This window comes from Dermochelys coriacea, chromosome 2 (genome assembly GCF_009764565.3).
Source record: "Dermochelys coriacea isolate rDerCor1 chromosome 2, rDerCor1.pri.v4, whole genome shotgun sequence".
Lineage (NCBI taxonomy): Eukaryota > Metazoa > Chordata > Testudines > Dermochelyidae > Dermochelys > Dermochelys coriacea.
Window position 1 is genome coordinate 156,057,683 of NC_050069.1, and position 15,736 is coordinate 156,073,418.

Consider the following 15,736-nt stretch of genomic DNA (forward strand, 5'->3'; position numbering starts at 1 on the left):
TGTCCCTGTAGTGTCACAGCAGCCATTACTCAGAGGCTGTCTGTAGCATCCTCAGGAACGCTCCCCAGGTGGGAGTTAAGCTTCTCCTAAGGCCCGTTGTTTCTTCCTACTGGCTCATTAACCTGAATGGGCCCTTCCCAGCCAGCCATCTAGACTGAGAGCATTTTGTCTAGTGGGCATTGCCCAGGTGTAACTACATTTTGAAATACAGATACATTGTCAATATTCATAACTTTGGATACAAAAATGATACATGATTACAAATAGGATGATCATATTCAGCAAACCATAACCTATCCAATGATACCTCACTTGACTTGTCTTGCATAAAATACATCATAACAATGTCATAATCATATCATAATAATATCACTGTGAAGAATATGTAATTTGACTGCCTGAGCTATACTCTTTGACTATTTGCTATTTGTGTTGTGGGATTTGTCACTTTTATATCACATTTTTCTGCTCCCTGGTTGGATTACTGAAATTTTGAATGGCTGAAATTGGGAAAATAATAAATAATGAATAGCAAAAAGAAAATTATCTTGCTCATGCATGAATAATCTTTCTGTATTTAAATACAGGTATTCATATGAAGACCAACCATTCCCCCAAAATATGCAAATTAAAAGGGTTTGGCCAAGTAAGTAGCCATTTAGCGTTCAAATAAATGTTAATGAACATTGATTTTGCAACATTTAACCAGTTCTAGATTTTAGCCCTTCTTTGGGGCCATGAGATCATTGAGTAGTGCATCCAGTGCCATACCCAAGTCTGACTGATTTGTGATTGCATGGGGTCCAAGAAGTTGTCAAGGAACTGTTGTTGCTGGAGTTTGTTCACTGCATCTTTCTCCATGACTTTGCCCAGATCGGGAAATATGGAAATGGGATTATTTAGAGAGATCATTTGGTGTCTAATGAGGACCAAGGAGGCTGGTAAGTTTGCTTGTAATATTGTGTCCTCTGGGCTAGGGAAGCTGACCTGGACTCTGATGATTTTTTCTGTGAACTAAGCTAAGAGCTCTTTTTCATAGCAGAAGACACTAGGGTGTGGACTGATTAGATAGGTCACTTTACAGACTAGTTCTGCTGCTCTTCATTTAATAACTTCTATGACACACTTTCAAAGTTACTTTAGTAATACGTTTTAAATTATTATTTTAGAATATCATGCTAGAAATGATGCCTTCTGTAACTTTATTTGTATCCTTTTAGGGCAGAACGAGCAATAGGTTTTGGAGGCTTTACTTTCTGATTCTTCCTAATATGTATACACGTGCTGTGAACCTTATGGGTTTTACACTCTGACTTGAGTTTGATCAAAGTTAACATGTATACATCTGTGAGGACTGGGAAGTGTGTCCTTGGTGTTTCACTCTAAGCTTTCAGAAATGATCTCCCTAGATAATTTTATATTTGTGAATCTGAACACAGCATTTCAGAAAGATATGCTGAGTCAGGTTATAGGAGAGGAAAGGTGTCTCTCTGTGCCTTCATTCCCAGTCTGTAAAATGGGGAATAGTACTACTTCCTTTCTTTGTCCTGTTTCTTTTGATTTTAAGCATTTTGGGGCAGGAGCTGTCTCTATGTGTGTGTACTGTACCCAGGTCTGGTGTAACCACAAGACAAACTAGGTGGCCACCTAGGGCACCAAGATTTGGGGGCGCCAAAAAGCAAGCCCAGAGGCAGTGGGGCTTGGCGAGGAAATGGGCGGCTGCCTCGGCTCAGCCTCCATGCTCAGCCCCAGCAGGGGGCATGGAGAGTGTGTTCACCCCCACCACGCCCCGAGAACAAAAGAGCCTCACGTGGCAGCCCAGCAGAGGAAGAGGACACCAGTGCGTTGGCCAAGGTAAGCGCTTCCCCACAGCTCAGGTGCCTGCTGATCCGTGCTCCCCTCATGCGCGGGCTGCTGGAGAGGACGGCAGCCCACAGAGCTGAGCTGCCTTGGTGCCCCTCTCCCTGCTCCAGCCTCTGTCAGTGGGGGAACGGTTGGAGCTGCCCTGGGCTGGGGCTTTCTGCAAACCGGGACTGAGGCGGGGAGAGAGGGACAAAGCCAGAGAGACACTGTGCCCCAAAGAGAGATCAGGGCTAAAGGGAAATGTAGAGCTGCACTAATGGGTTCAAATGCAAATAGCAATTGATTGGCTCCAACTATGCGGTATGGGAGAGGAAGAGGAGTAGAGGGCAAGCAGGACCTGCAGTACTTCCCAGCTGAGTCTCTTCATCCATCCGAGGATGGTCCTGCCAAGACTGACAGTGTGAATACAGACACATTGAATTTGGTTGTTAATGATGCTGCAAAGTGTTTCTTGGAGGCAACAGCCTTCTTTGATTTAGTTCAATGTGTTCATGTGTATTTCTCAGCTTCTACACGTCGCTGGGAAGTTCTAACACACCATGTATCTAATCTCACAGTTAAACCATTGAGTGAAATAAGATGGGAAAGTCAAATCGATGCCTTGAAACTGTTTCACTATCAACTTGGTGACATCTATGATGCTCTGATAGAGATCTATGATGACACTACTCTAATAGGATCATCTGGCAAATACGTCAAGAGTTGATGCAAAGGATCTTGCAAAAGCCATTTCTAGTTTCAAGTTTCTTATTTCTCTTGTTGTGTGATATGACATATTGTTTGAGATCAACATGATTAGCAAAGAACTTCAGGCAAAAGAATTCGACATACGTGACGCCATTAATCAACTTGGAGAAACCAAGAAGTTTCTTGTGGGCTGCAGAAGTGATGCAGACTTTGAGAAAACATTGGTAGATGCAGGTGAACTTGCAGAGGAGTTGGATGTACCGGCACTTTTTGAACCAGATCCAATCCGTATTAGAAAAAAGAGGAAGCAGTTCACATGTGAAGCAGATGACAAGCCTGTTTATAATCCAAAAGAAAAATTCAAAGTGAATTTTTACTTTGCAGTCATCGACACAGCAATACATTCGGTTGAAAAAAGATTCACATTGATGCAGCAAATTAGTTCAGTTTTTGGCTTCCTATATGATGTTTACAGTTTGCAAAATACAACACCAAAGCAAATTATGGAACATTGCTTGAATCTGGAGCAAGTTTGCAACATGGTGAATCCAAAGATATTGATGCCTTTGACTTGTGCAATGAATTGCAAGCTATTGCAAGATGAGTCCAAAAGAGTGCATCACCGCAAGATGGTTTGAACTTCAAATGGAAAAATAAGCTGACAGATAGTGTCCCCAACACAGTTATTGCTCTTCGCATCCTCTTGACTCTCCCAGTTTCTGTGCCAAGTGGTGAGCGAAGCTTCTTGAAGCTCAAGTTGATAAAAACATACATGCGAACATCAGTGTTGCAACAAAGACTTGTTGGGCTATCTACCTTGTCAATAGAACATGACATTGCTTGCAGCATTGACTTAGAGGAATTTGTTTCTAAATTTGCTAAACTGAAAGCGTGGAAAAATAAACTCTAAATTATAACGTGTTGCTCCGTGACAGTGTATTGGGTATAATGTATGTGATTTATTTTAAGATCCATGGTATGTCGTGCAAAGTAAAAGCAATAACAATGTCAACACTGTCAGGTTATTAATTTATTTTCATTAAATGTGTAGACTAAATAATGAAATTAATAAATTTGCAAGACAAATGTGTATTAATTCTAATGAACAATGCCACATTATGCAGTATTCATTTTTGAAAGTTTATAATAAGCGATGCTCTGTGGGGGAGGGGGGCGCAAGGTGGAAGTTTCGCCTAGGGCACAAAATATCCTTGGACCGGCTCTGACTGTGCCTGGAATAATAGGACTCTAATCGCAGTTGGGATCTCTAGGAACTACTCTAATGCTAATGCTAATAGTGAATTGCAATAATTTTCAGAAGAACTGAGCAGTTGTTGCTCCCATTAACTCATTTAGCGCTTCGGGTGCTCATGAGCTCTGAAAATCAGGCATTGCTCTGAAAGCAAAGCTGGTATGTAGGTGCATACCGGTAGTATTAGATATTATTTTTACAATATACTTATTTATATACAATATATCTTATTTTTATAATATACTGCCAGGCAATAGTGAATTGGGCCCCAGGCATTATTGTACCTTATGTAAGGTCACCAGCCCACATCCAGAAGCTGTAAAATGCTATTGCTAATTAATATTATTTTCCATTCCAGTTGTTATAGTTCCCTGAAATCCTATAACAGCATTGTTACTAGAGGCTCAATGGCCAGTGCAAAGAAGAAGAAAATGAAACACAACCAAATCAAACAAAAGAAGAGATAGAATAGGGTGCATCTTGCATTCTTAAATAAACTCAGAGCCTGATTTTGGAATCTTTTCAGGGTATTGCCAAAATAAAAAAAACTACATTTCACTCGGTCAGAGGCTTTTTTGGGGTCAAGCAAGAGGAAGAATAGTTTTGTACTGAGGTCTGATATTTGTATGACAACATTAAGGCCTCATTTTAGTTTATTTGGAACCGTCTATTTTGTTACAGGACTTGTTGGATCCAGGTGTCCTAGGTAACTTATTTCAGAAAATCTGTTTTCAAAGTCTCCTAGTCAGAAAGCTATTGCCTATATCCAAAATGGAGGTAGGTCTATAGGGGCATATGGATCAAGTTCTGGCTCTTTTTTAGGAAGGATTGTAATAGTGTGTCTCCGCAGTTGCTCAAAGTACTTTCTTTTGCAGTTTATGATCAGTTTAATTGTGATACATCAATCTGCGGCAGAACGAGTTTTCTAAAATTTAAATTCATAACCTTCCAGGTTTGAAGTTTCGCTTATTTTAATTATTTGATTTTGCTCTCAAATCCCTTAACTACCAAGGACCTGACCAAGCCCTCTGATTTGTATTTTATAAGCTTTGTGAGCATGTCCACTGTCAAGAGTTATTGCATTTGGTAATATTTTTGCAGGGATTCTTGCTTGCTATACAGAGCTATGCAATATTGGCCAAAAACATCTATTATCTCTTTTGCTTTCTGAGTCAAATAGTTATTTTGTGGCTTTATAATTTTTATTACTTTCTAACAATCTGCTGATACCTTAACTCAAATGGCAAAAACCTACTGGTTTGCTTTCCATGTTTGTGTTAGTTTTACCTATACTAAGCTAACTGTTTGCTCATAAGTTTGTCGTTCTTTCCTATGCTTCTTTACTTTTCTGAATGTCCTTGTTGATAAACTGATTTTTGAGTTTGCATCTAAATCTTTATTTTTTTTCTATTTAACATATCATATTGTTCACTCCATAGAATTTTCCATACTGAAGCAAATAGAATAATTCTGTCCCAAGATAACAACCCCTAAGAGTCTGCTCTAGATTTCAGTGGCTGTGGCACCAAGAGAAACTGTCAATTCCTTTCAAGAATTCAATGTGTAGGTACTGGAGCCTAACACAAATACAGCTGTAGTTCTTCTTTAAAAGGTATATGTGTATGTGTAGAGGGAGAGGAAGAGAGAGCTGGAGACCAAAGGGGTTTACAGTATTAACTGGAGGCCAGGGGGCAGAGGTAACTGGGAAAGAACTGCAGTGAGAGTCTGGAAGTCAGTCATCAGAAAAGGGGGATGGAAAGCATAAGTAAAGGGGGAAAAGGCTGTGTGGGCCTGGACTGGGGACATTCATAGATTCAGGTAGGTATCTGAACTGAACTTTTGAGCCTTTGGGGTTTGCCCACCCTAGTCACAATCCAGTTTGTAACATCACTGACTGTTGCCATGGAAAGTAACATGATACCACAAATGCTGCATTCTGACTTCTCTGAGGGATCAAGTAGGAAGAGCTGGGAAGAGACAGAGTCTTGTTTAAACTCAAATATCTTCAATTAATTAGGAGACGTTGCAAGATAAATAATGAAAACCACGAGAAAGATAAATGACTTTTTGTTTTATATCTAATATGTTTGAAAGTTTCTCTAATATGAAAGTCTCTTTGGAACTCACTTTGACTCTACAGCAATACTTATTCATGGGGAACAAGGGCCTCAGACCACAGTGGAATTTAGTGTGGGGGGGGGACGTTGTTTTTTAAACCAAGCTCAACAAATTGCTTAAGAGGTTAGGGGGCTCAGGTGTATTTCACATATCTCGGGTATTTAAAAATACTTCACTGGATGTATGTCATTTAGATTGTTTATTGATTAAAATGCCACACCAAAGAATGTCCATCCAAGAGCTCTGAATGCCCTTATCATAAACTTAAAAGCACAATTAAAAAAAGAGATAAGTGAAAGCATGGCGTTCCAATTGCCTCTTCTCGTTCCCATCCCTTCCCTCTTGGATTTGACATTAAAATAGTTGCATTGTAAACAAACTGTTTCCAAACAAATATGTTGCGGTAGTCATGACAATGTCAGTGACAGCTGGCGCTTCACCCTTAATGTTAATAAATATCATTGCTTTGGTAGGGTCAAATCAGCATCCTGATCCAGCATGGAATTCACAGCTGTAAAACCACAGAAGCTAATGGAGCTACTTCTGTAAACAAGGGCTGCTAGATCAGCCCCCAAATATTAATGTAAAAATCAAGATATCCAGTGTTAAAAAGAAAACACAAAAATTATTTATATATTGTGTACCACCTGCTTTTCCTTGTAATTTAATAAATCACCACAATTATTGTTTTCATATAAAAGTAGGAGTTCAGTTCTCAAATATCACATTAACAGTTAAGTATTTGATTAACAGACTCTTTGTTATACAATTACTATATCAATAGCTTGTAATTTATAAAAATGTTAATCCTTTTATCCCTTAGTAATTATTGTTTTATCCAGATCTTGCAATATTCCTATGGGTCAGCTTCATTAAGTCAATAAAGCAGGGGTGAATTTCTTCTTTCTAAATACTCACTATCTAGTATGTTAATCAACCATAACCGACTTCCAAATGCTGGGTCAAATCATGTTTGTCTTACTCACCTGAATAGCTCCATTGACGTCGGTGTCACTCCTCTTATGAATAGAGAAAGCAAAATTAGCCTGTTGTGTGTCATACTTTCGTTGTTTTGAATCTATTGGTTTCTTTTCTTGTCATTTTGTTTAAAATTTGGTATCATGGGAACATCAATTGTCCATTTAAAGAAAAGTCTATCATAGAGGCTGTGTAGTATAGCGAGTAGGGTACTGGACTGGGAGTTAGGAGAACTGGGCGCTATTCCCTGATCTACTACTGCTGTGTGTCCTGGGCATGTCACTTACGCACTGTTTCCTCTCCTACCCTTTGTCTGTCTTGCCTATTTAGATTGTAAGCTATTCTGTACAGGGACTGCCTCTTACCCATGTGTTAGGAATCGTGATTAACATCTCTGTTGCGGCCTCTAGATGCTGCTGTAATATACATAATCAATCAGAAAAGAAGTACTTGTGGCACCCAAATTTATTTGAGCATAAGCTTTCGTGAGCTACAGCTCACTTCATCAGATGCATCAAAGCTTATGCTCAAATAAATTTGTTAGTCTCTAAGGTGCCACAAGTACTCCTTTTCTTTTTGCTAATACAGACTAACATGGCTGCTACTCTGAAACCTGACAATCAATCATAACGCATGTCAAATTTCCTCCACCAAGGGGATTGCCATTTTTGTGAAAAATATGCTCCAACCTATACAAAACTACTTTACCTCAAGTTAAACATAACCAAAGCTTTAGGCTTGTGTTATGGATTATACAGAATATTTTAATTCTGTGAACAAACTTGAATGTTAAAAGGGAAATGGCTCTGTAGTAGTAAAAAGATTTACTGCAACTCCAGATATGTTCACCCTCAAAGGGGTACTGAGGCTGTTGTTCACACCTCCTTCACAGGATGGACTTACCATATGGCTCTGACCTTGCAGTCCTTACTCAGGCCAAACTCCCATTGAAGAACTGAGTGGTCAGACCACACATCTCATTCCAAGGACTAAGTCACTTAAATATTTAATATATTTAAATTAACAAGGAAATAGAAAGTTGCAGTCTTGATAGTGTGTTGCCCAGTTCTGTATTCTCTGCACACCCAAAAATACTTTAAGTTCAATGGGAGCTTGGGGCAGAGAAGGAGTCAAGCCCGATCATTTAGACCAGGCTGTGGTTCTATTTTCCCACCTCTGACACAATTCACTATTGTTGCCATAACTGTGAGTTTAAATACATGTGATATCAGTGGGAGTAACTCTTATTTTGAAGGGGGGAAATCAGACCCAGGGAATGTAACCCACTATTTCAAAGTCTGACCAAATAGGAGACTTCAAAGCTGAAAGCTACTCTCGGTCTCTCTGTTTAACAATTTGAAGTGTTGTTGTTTAATTTAAAAAGAGTGATCGCTTCAAAAGGAGCCCTTTTTTGACATTTTTGACAATCTCCTGCTTTGTCACTCATTCAGCTAGTGAGCTGCAGTCCCCATGTCCTACTGCACCTCATCTGACCTGGCCTCCTGCTGGGAAGTTCCACTAAAACAAGTGCTCTCCCCTGAGCCCATCTGTAGTTATGGAGATATTGAAACAATGGCAGACATTTCTTACAACTGTTTAGAAAAAGCAGTGGTAATTACACAGGCTTATTTAGTAAGGGCTAAATGACCCCTCCTACAAAGGAGAACCACACTGAGGAGGGGACTTGCCAGGGTTTTAAAAAGTGCTGCTGGCACCACCTGGAGTGTTCTCCTGCCAGTATATTGTGATTCATTGTGGTGGAGGGTGGGATCATGACCCTGCCTTCCTTTTATCTAGACACACCCCTCTGGTGCTGTGAGAACTGTAGGCATCCCCTCCATCCCTGCCCCTCTACACTCCATCACCTGTAGGTAAATTACAGCTGCTTGCAGGGGTGGAGGAGGAGGGAAGGAGAGTTATTGGAAGGGTGGAACTCCCCGTTAGGGCTTTCTCACAGACAGCTGTAATCTGGCCCTCAAAATCTAGCTAAGATTTTGTAACTAACCCGCAGTGATGCCAGTTCTCATGATTTTGTCATGAGTCTCATGATAAGTGTTTTGTTCTTAAAGTCCCAGCTCCTTGAGTCAAGTGGATATGTGATGATTTCAGTCTTCATTCTTAACTTATTTTTTCCTTTTCTAGCCCTTGTGGCTGTGGAGGAAGCTTCAAAATATGACCCCAGTGCATCCTAAAGGCTTAAAAAGCAGAAGGCAAATAGAAATCCATTATTTTTACATAATCTAATGATTTTAAAGCCAATCTCATGATTTTTGGTGCATCTGACACATGATTTTTGAACATTTGGGTTGGCAATACTGACTAGTTTTCCTTTAAGGTGGTTTTTTTTTAAGTATTTTAATGCAATGTGTAGCCATTAAATTTTCAGTGTTCTTAAGCTTGCTTCCACTTTTAAGCCTCAAGTAGACAAATTTTTAAGGTTTTACAAATGATAAAAAATTCACATCAGAATTAAGCATATTTATTAAACACACCGGGGGCCTCTGAAAAAATGTTATTCAATTTAATAGTTTTTAATTTACATTGTATATGTACAAGAGCATTTCTTTCAACCCACAGCTTAACAAAAAAAACCAAAAACGCACACTGCTGTTAGAAGAGCAGAGAAACTTTTGAAATACTCTGTTGTCTGAAATAAAAGCAAGGCACTCTCCTTTAACAGCTGATATATTCCTGAATTCAGCCTGCAAAAAGGCATGTTCACACTGAGAGAACTCGAATAAAAGTAGTAGGCTAATCTTCTTTAATTCTTTCTTTTGCTATCGTGATCCGTCATAGATCATACTGCACAAATACATTTGGTGAATTTAAATAAATGTGAAGGATATTCCACAGATTACATGATGTTGGAGAGTATCACAGTAAAGAACGGCTATGGAAAACTGAAGCACATTGGGACCTGAAGTCTAACTTAGGGCCCTGGACCTGCTACCATCAAAAACATGCTTCCTAATAAATGTATCTTGTTCCAAGAAAAATTATGCTGATTTGTGTGAAAGTACTTTTCAAGGGTCCAGTCCCATGAAGCACTGAAAGTCCTCAGCGTGGAACTGAGGGTGCTCAGCAGCTTTTCAGGATTTGTCCTGAAGTAAAGATGATTTCTCAAGGGACCTTGGCCCAGATCCTCAGAGGTGTTTAGATCTTTTGTTTTACACAAAGGGACAGAAGTAAACACACTTTTTGATGTCTAGTGTGTGTGTGTGCGTGCGTTTGTATATACAAATTATACACAAAATTTCAAATTCAGGTCAAAATAGATTTGTCTTGCAGATCAGGCATCTGACCCCAACCTACAAGAAATGTTAGCTTCTCTGATATTTAATTATACTATTATGTTTGCACATAAGCTTACAAGTCAATACTAAAAGCAAAACGTTTCCAAATATTATCTTCAGGTAAACTGGAAATCTTGACTATAATGATTAGAAGTCTGTTTTCCTATTGATACTACTAAAAATCTTGATATAAGAATAATTTTCATAAAAGCACATCCAAACATAATAAGTGATAAAATACCAGATGATACTTGAAAAGAATACAATGACTTGATATCTGGGTTATCTGTTGCAGCAATTAGGCAATTCATTTGGCATCTGTTTGATAGTATAATTTAATTTCCATATAAACAGCACAGTTTAAAAAAGGACAAAAAGCTAGAACGTTTAAAGCTAACAAAAGATACAGTGACATCAGGTTGACATTCAAAAAAATTTTCTTAGCAAAATGACCAACAAAATTTTGACTTAATACAGTGCATATAAAGTTTTTTAGAACTAAAATCTTTAAATATTATTTGAATTTAGCAAAACATGAGCAAGATTTTAATATCAAAGTGCTAAACAGTACTGCCTTAAAAGTCACTGCAAATGAACTGTAAAATAATTTTGCTTGTGAAGTGACAGATATTTTTATATACAAATGGTTAATAAAAAGACACACACACATATATATATATACACACACACACACATACATATATATATGTGTGTGTGTGCGTGCGTGCATGTATGTATGTGTATGTATATATATATATGTATGTATGTATATGTATCTGCATACAGTTCTCTAACTGGTGTATCTGAGTCAGTGTGAACACCCCATTTAGTTACTTTGTGTAACATGGCTCCCATGAGCTGGCAGTCATTGCAATAAATACAGGCAAAGCCATTACAATATACCATGCATACAAACGTTTATACAAATAAAGACACTATGCAACAAATTATTTCATATTAATATGGCATCAACAATATAAACATACAAAAAAGGAGTACGAACACGGAATGTTTAAATGCAGCCCACTATAGCCTTCCTAACTCTTACATTCAGACTATTTTACAAGACTTGCTTGTTCTTCAAAACCGTCTTGTGACTGTTTACTAACTTGTTACCTAGATTAAATCTAAAACTTAACTATCCCTGATGCTGACCCTGTGCGTTCCAATCACTACTTACTTTTACTTCCTTATCTAAGGAACAAGTGCTCAGCTGAACCACAAATTGTCCCTGTGTCTTCCACATACATTTGTCAGTAAGTCACACTACATGGATTCAAGTTTGGGAAACTTTGTCGTGTAAGTTAGTGCATGTAATCTTCTCACTTGATTTCTTCGATTTTATTTTCATATTAAAATAAATTAGTTAATAAACAAGACTTAGTAAGACAGCACTTTAAAAAATTGCACTTGAACATGGGAGCTAACAGCCATTGTCATTTTGCTATATCTGATTTATACGAAATATTCAGTTGAATGTCCTTTGTTAAAAAAAGTGAACTTTTGTTTAGTTTGTGCCAATATGTGTGCCCTTGATACAGGAAGTATGCTAAAGGTATCATCACAAAACACATACTACCCTGGCAAACAACTATTTGTTGTTCTTGTTTTCAAACACAGCATCTACATTTGTATTCCCCATATATGATGAGGTGTTACACAATAGATTTAAAACAGTCTTGTTAACCTTTTACTGCTGGGATAGCATTGTCCAAAAGTGCCTTATTAGCAATTTGTAAAAAAACCCAAATCACACAAAAAATAAACAAAAACAAGAACACAACCCCCAAATAGTAAGCCATTAAATTTTAGGCCTTAGTTTGTAAGGAAAAAGCGCCTGAAAAGTCCTCATTTTAGGGCTGGAGTTGCTTTTCTGTTATGTAAGCGCAGAAATGTTAGCAGTAAGTCACAATCCATTTGCCTGCTCTGGTGGGCATTAGACTTTCATGAGGGTAATTTGAGACTCAGAAAGGTAGGGTATCCAGAAACAACTTGTCAATAATGGAAGGGGGTGGCACCAAATCTTCCAGTTTCAGGTAAAAGATGCGCTGCAGTCCCAGTGTGCAGAGAGAACGCAAGTCAGCAAGAACACCCAGTACCTTAGGCTCTGCAGACTCAAGTGGCTGTCCTTTGTTTTGGCAGCTGAAAGCTAAGTGATCTTTTAAGCTGCTAGTGATCTTGTTGCATAGCTCTTCCACTTTCTTTGGTTCTTTTAATCCATGTCGTTCTGCAAAAGGATCGCAAGAGAACAGCCAAATCAATGTCATTATGAGAATAAATCTGCTCCTTACTCTAGGGTAATCAACCTTATAACCAGGTAATACTGTAACAGACAAAACGAAGATCTTTTAAAGTATATAATAATATATTAGAATGGTGATGCCATATAATATTGACTGACCTTGTTTCATGTAATAAGAAAATATAATAATTGCCCTTTCTTGTTAGCAACCAAAATATTTAATGGTGGCTTTCAACTATAATTTAAATTATAATTAATATAAGAAACCTGAGCTATCTACATTTTTAATTATATAAAGCATAATTTAATTGGACAATTATATGGCAAAATGATCACAGGAGGTGTTTTGGAGATTTCCTTGCCTCCCTACCAGTTGTGAATGCTCAATAACTATGGCAACCATTATTTATTCAGTGAATTCAAGTGGAGATCAATATCCACAGCCAGCTCCATCAGCACTAGGCCTGGAATTCCACTAGGAATTTACAGACACTCTTGCAGGAAACCAAAGGCACCTCAACCATTCTTTTTTATTTTGATAATCTACAGCTTTTATTTATCACTAAAAAGTCTGAGATAAAAGAAGTCTGGAAGTCAACTATTTCCACCTTCGAGCAAGCAATGCATAAAGTAAAAGAGCTACTGTGTTACCCATCATGAAAAACTTCTGAAATTCCTAAAACCAAACCAATGGCTTCTAGCTAAGGTGTTTTCTCCTCACCCTCCCCTATTTATGTTCTGTTAAAATGCTGCAGTGAAATTACACATCCTCAGTTCATTAAGCTTGAGGAGAAAGCTTCATATTTGTGATTCATTAAAAACAATCTCTTAGCAGACATATACGAAAAGAAAGCTTTGCATCATTGTTTACCGTCAATACTTACTGGATGAATGAATGTAACATGTTTCTGAACAATAATCTCAAATAACTGTTGCATTTTAATTTGTCTTTGAATTTCAAATGTGCAGAAATGTAAGAATTTGCTTCACAAGCAATGTTATCTTTCTTGTTTTAAATACAATTATAATTGCCAGGGAGGAGCAAGAAAAAACAGATTAAATTAACTAGCAAACATAATATACTGTAGATAGTTAGGCCTGCAACCAATTAAGGAAATATGGTGGGAGAATGGTGGGAGGTGAAGAAGTGGGGAGTTGTGAAAGATTTATGCTCAATGCACTCCCAATTATCTGTAGAGCCCCTTCCCCCTCCCCATCCTTATGCCAAGATTATGCTCCATTCTCCCAATCTCTCTTCCCCTCTTTTCCATTGTCCATGGGAAGGAAGGATCTGGCAGGAGGCACTTTCTTCTGGTCATCTCCCTAAAAAGTGGAACCAATGCAGGGAGCACATTCTTCTTTGCCCCAAAACCAGGAATAATGAAAGTGTAGGGGCTCTGGTGGGCACCTCACTCTTCTCAGGCATGCATGTATATGTATATGTGTAGTGGGGGACCGTGCTCCTGAATTCCTCTCTGTAGTGACTGCTCGGGATATATGTTTTTGATAAACTAATTAAAATGGAGGCAACTGCAATAAAAGTAGACAGAAATGTATGGGTTTGATCATCCTCTTATTTTTCCCAGTTTGACACTTTTGTAACTCCATTGACTTCAATGGAGCTAACTCCTGAGTTATACTGGTGTGAGATCAGAATCAGGCCCCACATGTGTAAACCTTTGGTCCAAAGCTAATATACTCTATCATTTGCCATCAATCTGGTGTGCTATGTAACAAATACATGAAAAATACTCATCTAGGTAGTAACAGCTGCTCAAACATTTTCACCTTCAAAGAATTTCAAAACCTAGATATTTGAAGTGACTTGTTTACATTCAAACAAAGGGTTCACTGAATATTTAATACATTTCCAGTAAATTGTGTATAATGTAATTATGTAAGCCTGACTGTACAGGTCACCTAGAGTAAATACTTAGACGGATATTGCCATTTAAAGAACACAGTGACTAAATATTTTATAAAAATTGAAAAATCTGTGCAGATTTTTTGGCCCAAGTCTTCTGGGGAATTCTGTGAAACATTAAATTAATCTTTAAATCTTTGAAGTGTTCCCACCTTTTAATCTGCGTTAAGGTTGTATTTTAGCAATGTTAGTGAAGACATATTTATAGGTCCAGAGAGCTGGTATACTTAAACAGATCCACAGGCTGACTTTAAAAATAAATAACTGTGTAGTATAGTGGAGATGCTGTAAACCTATCCCATTACTTTGTGCATTGCTGCAGAGTTTGGAAAATCAACTACTGGACTTAAGCACATAGGGCCAGATCCTTAAAGGTATTTAAGCCCCAACATCTCTTTGAAGATCTAGGCCACAGGCAATTTATTTCCCAAATCTCTAAATCTTTTAATCTAAATTAGGACATCGGAATATGAACAAGAGGCTGCTAGGCAGCTCTCCAACACCACTTTCTACAAGCCATTACCCTCTGATCCCACTGAGGGTTACCAAAACAAACTACACCATTTGCTCAAGAAACTCCCTGAAAAAGAACAAGAACAAATCCGCACAGACACACCCCTGGAACCCCGACCTGGGGTATTCTATCTGTAACCCAAGATCCATAAACCTGGCAATCCTGGACGCCCCATCATCTCAGGCATTGGCACCCTGACAGCAGGATTGTCTGGGTATGTAGACTCCCTCCTCAGGCCCTACGCTACCAGCACTCCAAGCTATCTTCGAGACACCACTGACTTCCTGAGGAAACTACGGTCCATCAGTAATCTTCCTGAAAACACCATCCTGGCCACTATGGATGTAGAAGCCCTCTACACCAACGTTCCACACAAAGATGGACTACAAGCCGTCAGGAACAGTATCCCCGATAATGTCACGGCTAACCTGGTGGCTGAACTTTGTGACGTTGTCCTCACCCATAACTATTTCACATTTGGGGACAATGTATACCTTCAAATCAGCGGCACTGTGATGGGTACCCGCATGGCCCCACAGTATGCCAACATTTTTAAGGCTGACTTAGAACAACACTTCCTCAGCTCTCGTCCCCTAATGCCCCTACTCTTCTTGCACTACATCGATGACATCTTCATCATCTGGACCCATGGAAAAGAAGCCCTTGAGGAATTCCACCATGATTTCAACAATTTTCATCCCACCATCAACCTCAGCCTGGACCAGTCCACACAAGAGATCTACTTCCTGGACACTATGGTGCTAATAAGCAATGGTCATACAAACACCACCCTATACCGGAAACCTACTGACCGCTATTCCTACCTACCAGCCTCCAGCTTTCATCCAGACCACACCACAAAATC

The 15,736-nt window shown here is 38.7% G+C and overlaps 1 protein-coding gene and 1 pseudogene across 2 annotated transcripts in view; one reads left to right on the forward strand and one right to left on the reverse strand.

Annotated features, from left to right (window-relative positions):
* Nucleotides 1-205: 205 nt before the first annotated feature.
* Nucleotides 206-3,860, forward strand: LOC119850493 (annotated as a pseudogene).
* Nucleotides 3,861-9,361: 5,501 nt separating this feature from the next.
* Nucleotides 9,362-15,736, reverse strand: part of NR4A3 (nuclear receptor subfamily 4 group A member 3) — a 33,878-nt gene continuing 27,503 nt past the window's right edge. For both annotated transcript variants that reach the window (XM_038388559.2, XM_043508539.1), the window contains exon 8: nt 9,362-12,418. In XM_038388559.2, the coding sequence (XP_038244487.1) occupies nt 12,156-12,418 (263 nt within the window). In that variant the 3' untranslated portion in view covers nt 9,362-12,155. The remainder of the gene's footprint in view (nt 12,419-15,736) is intronic.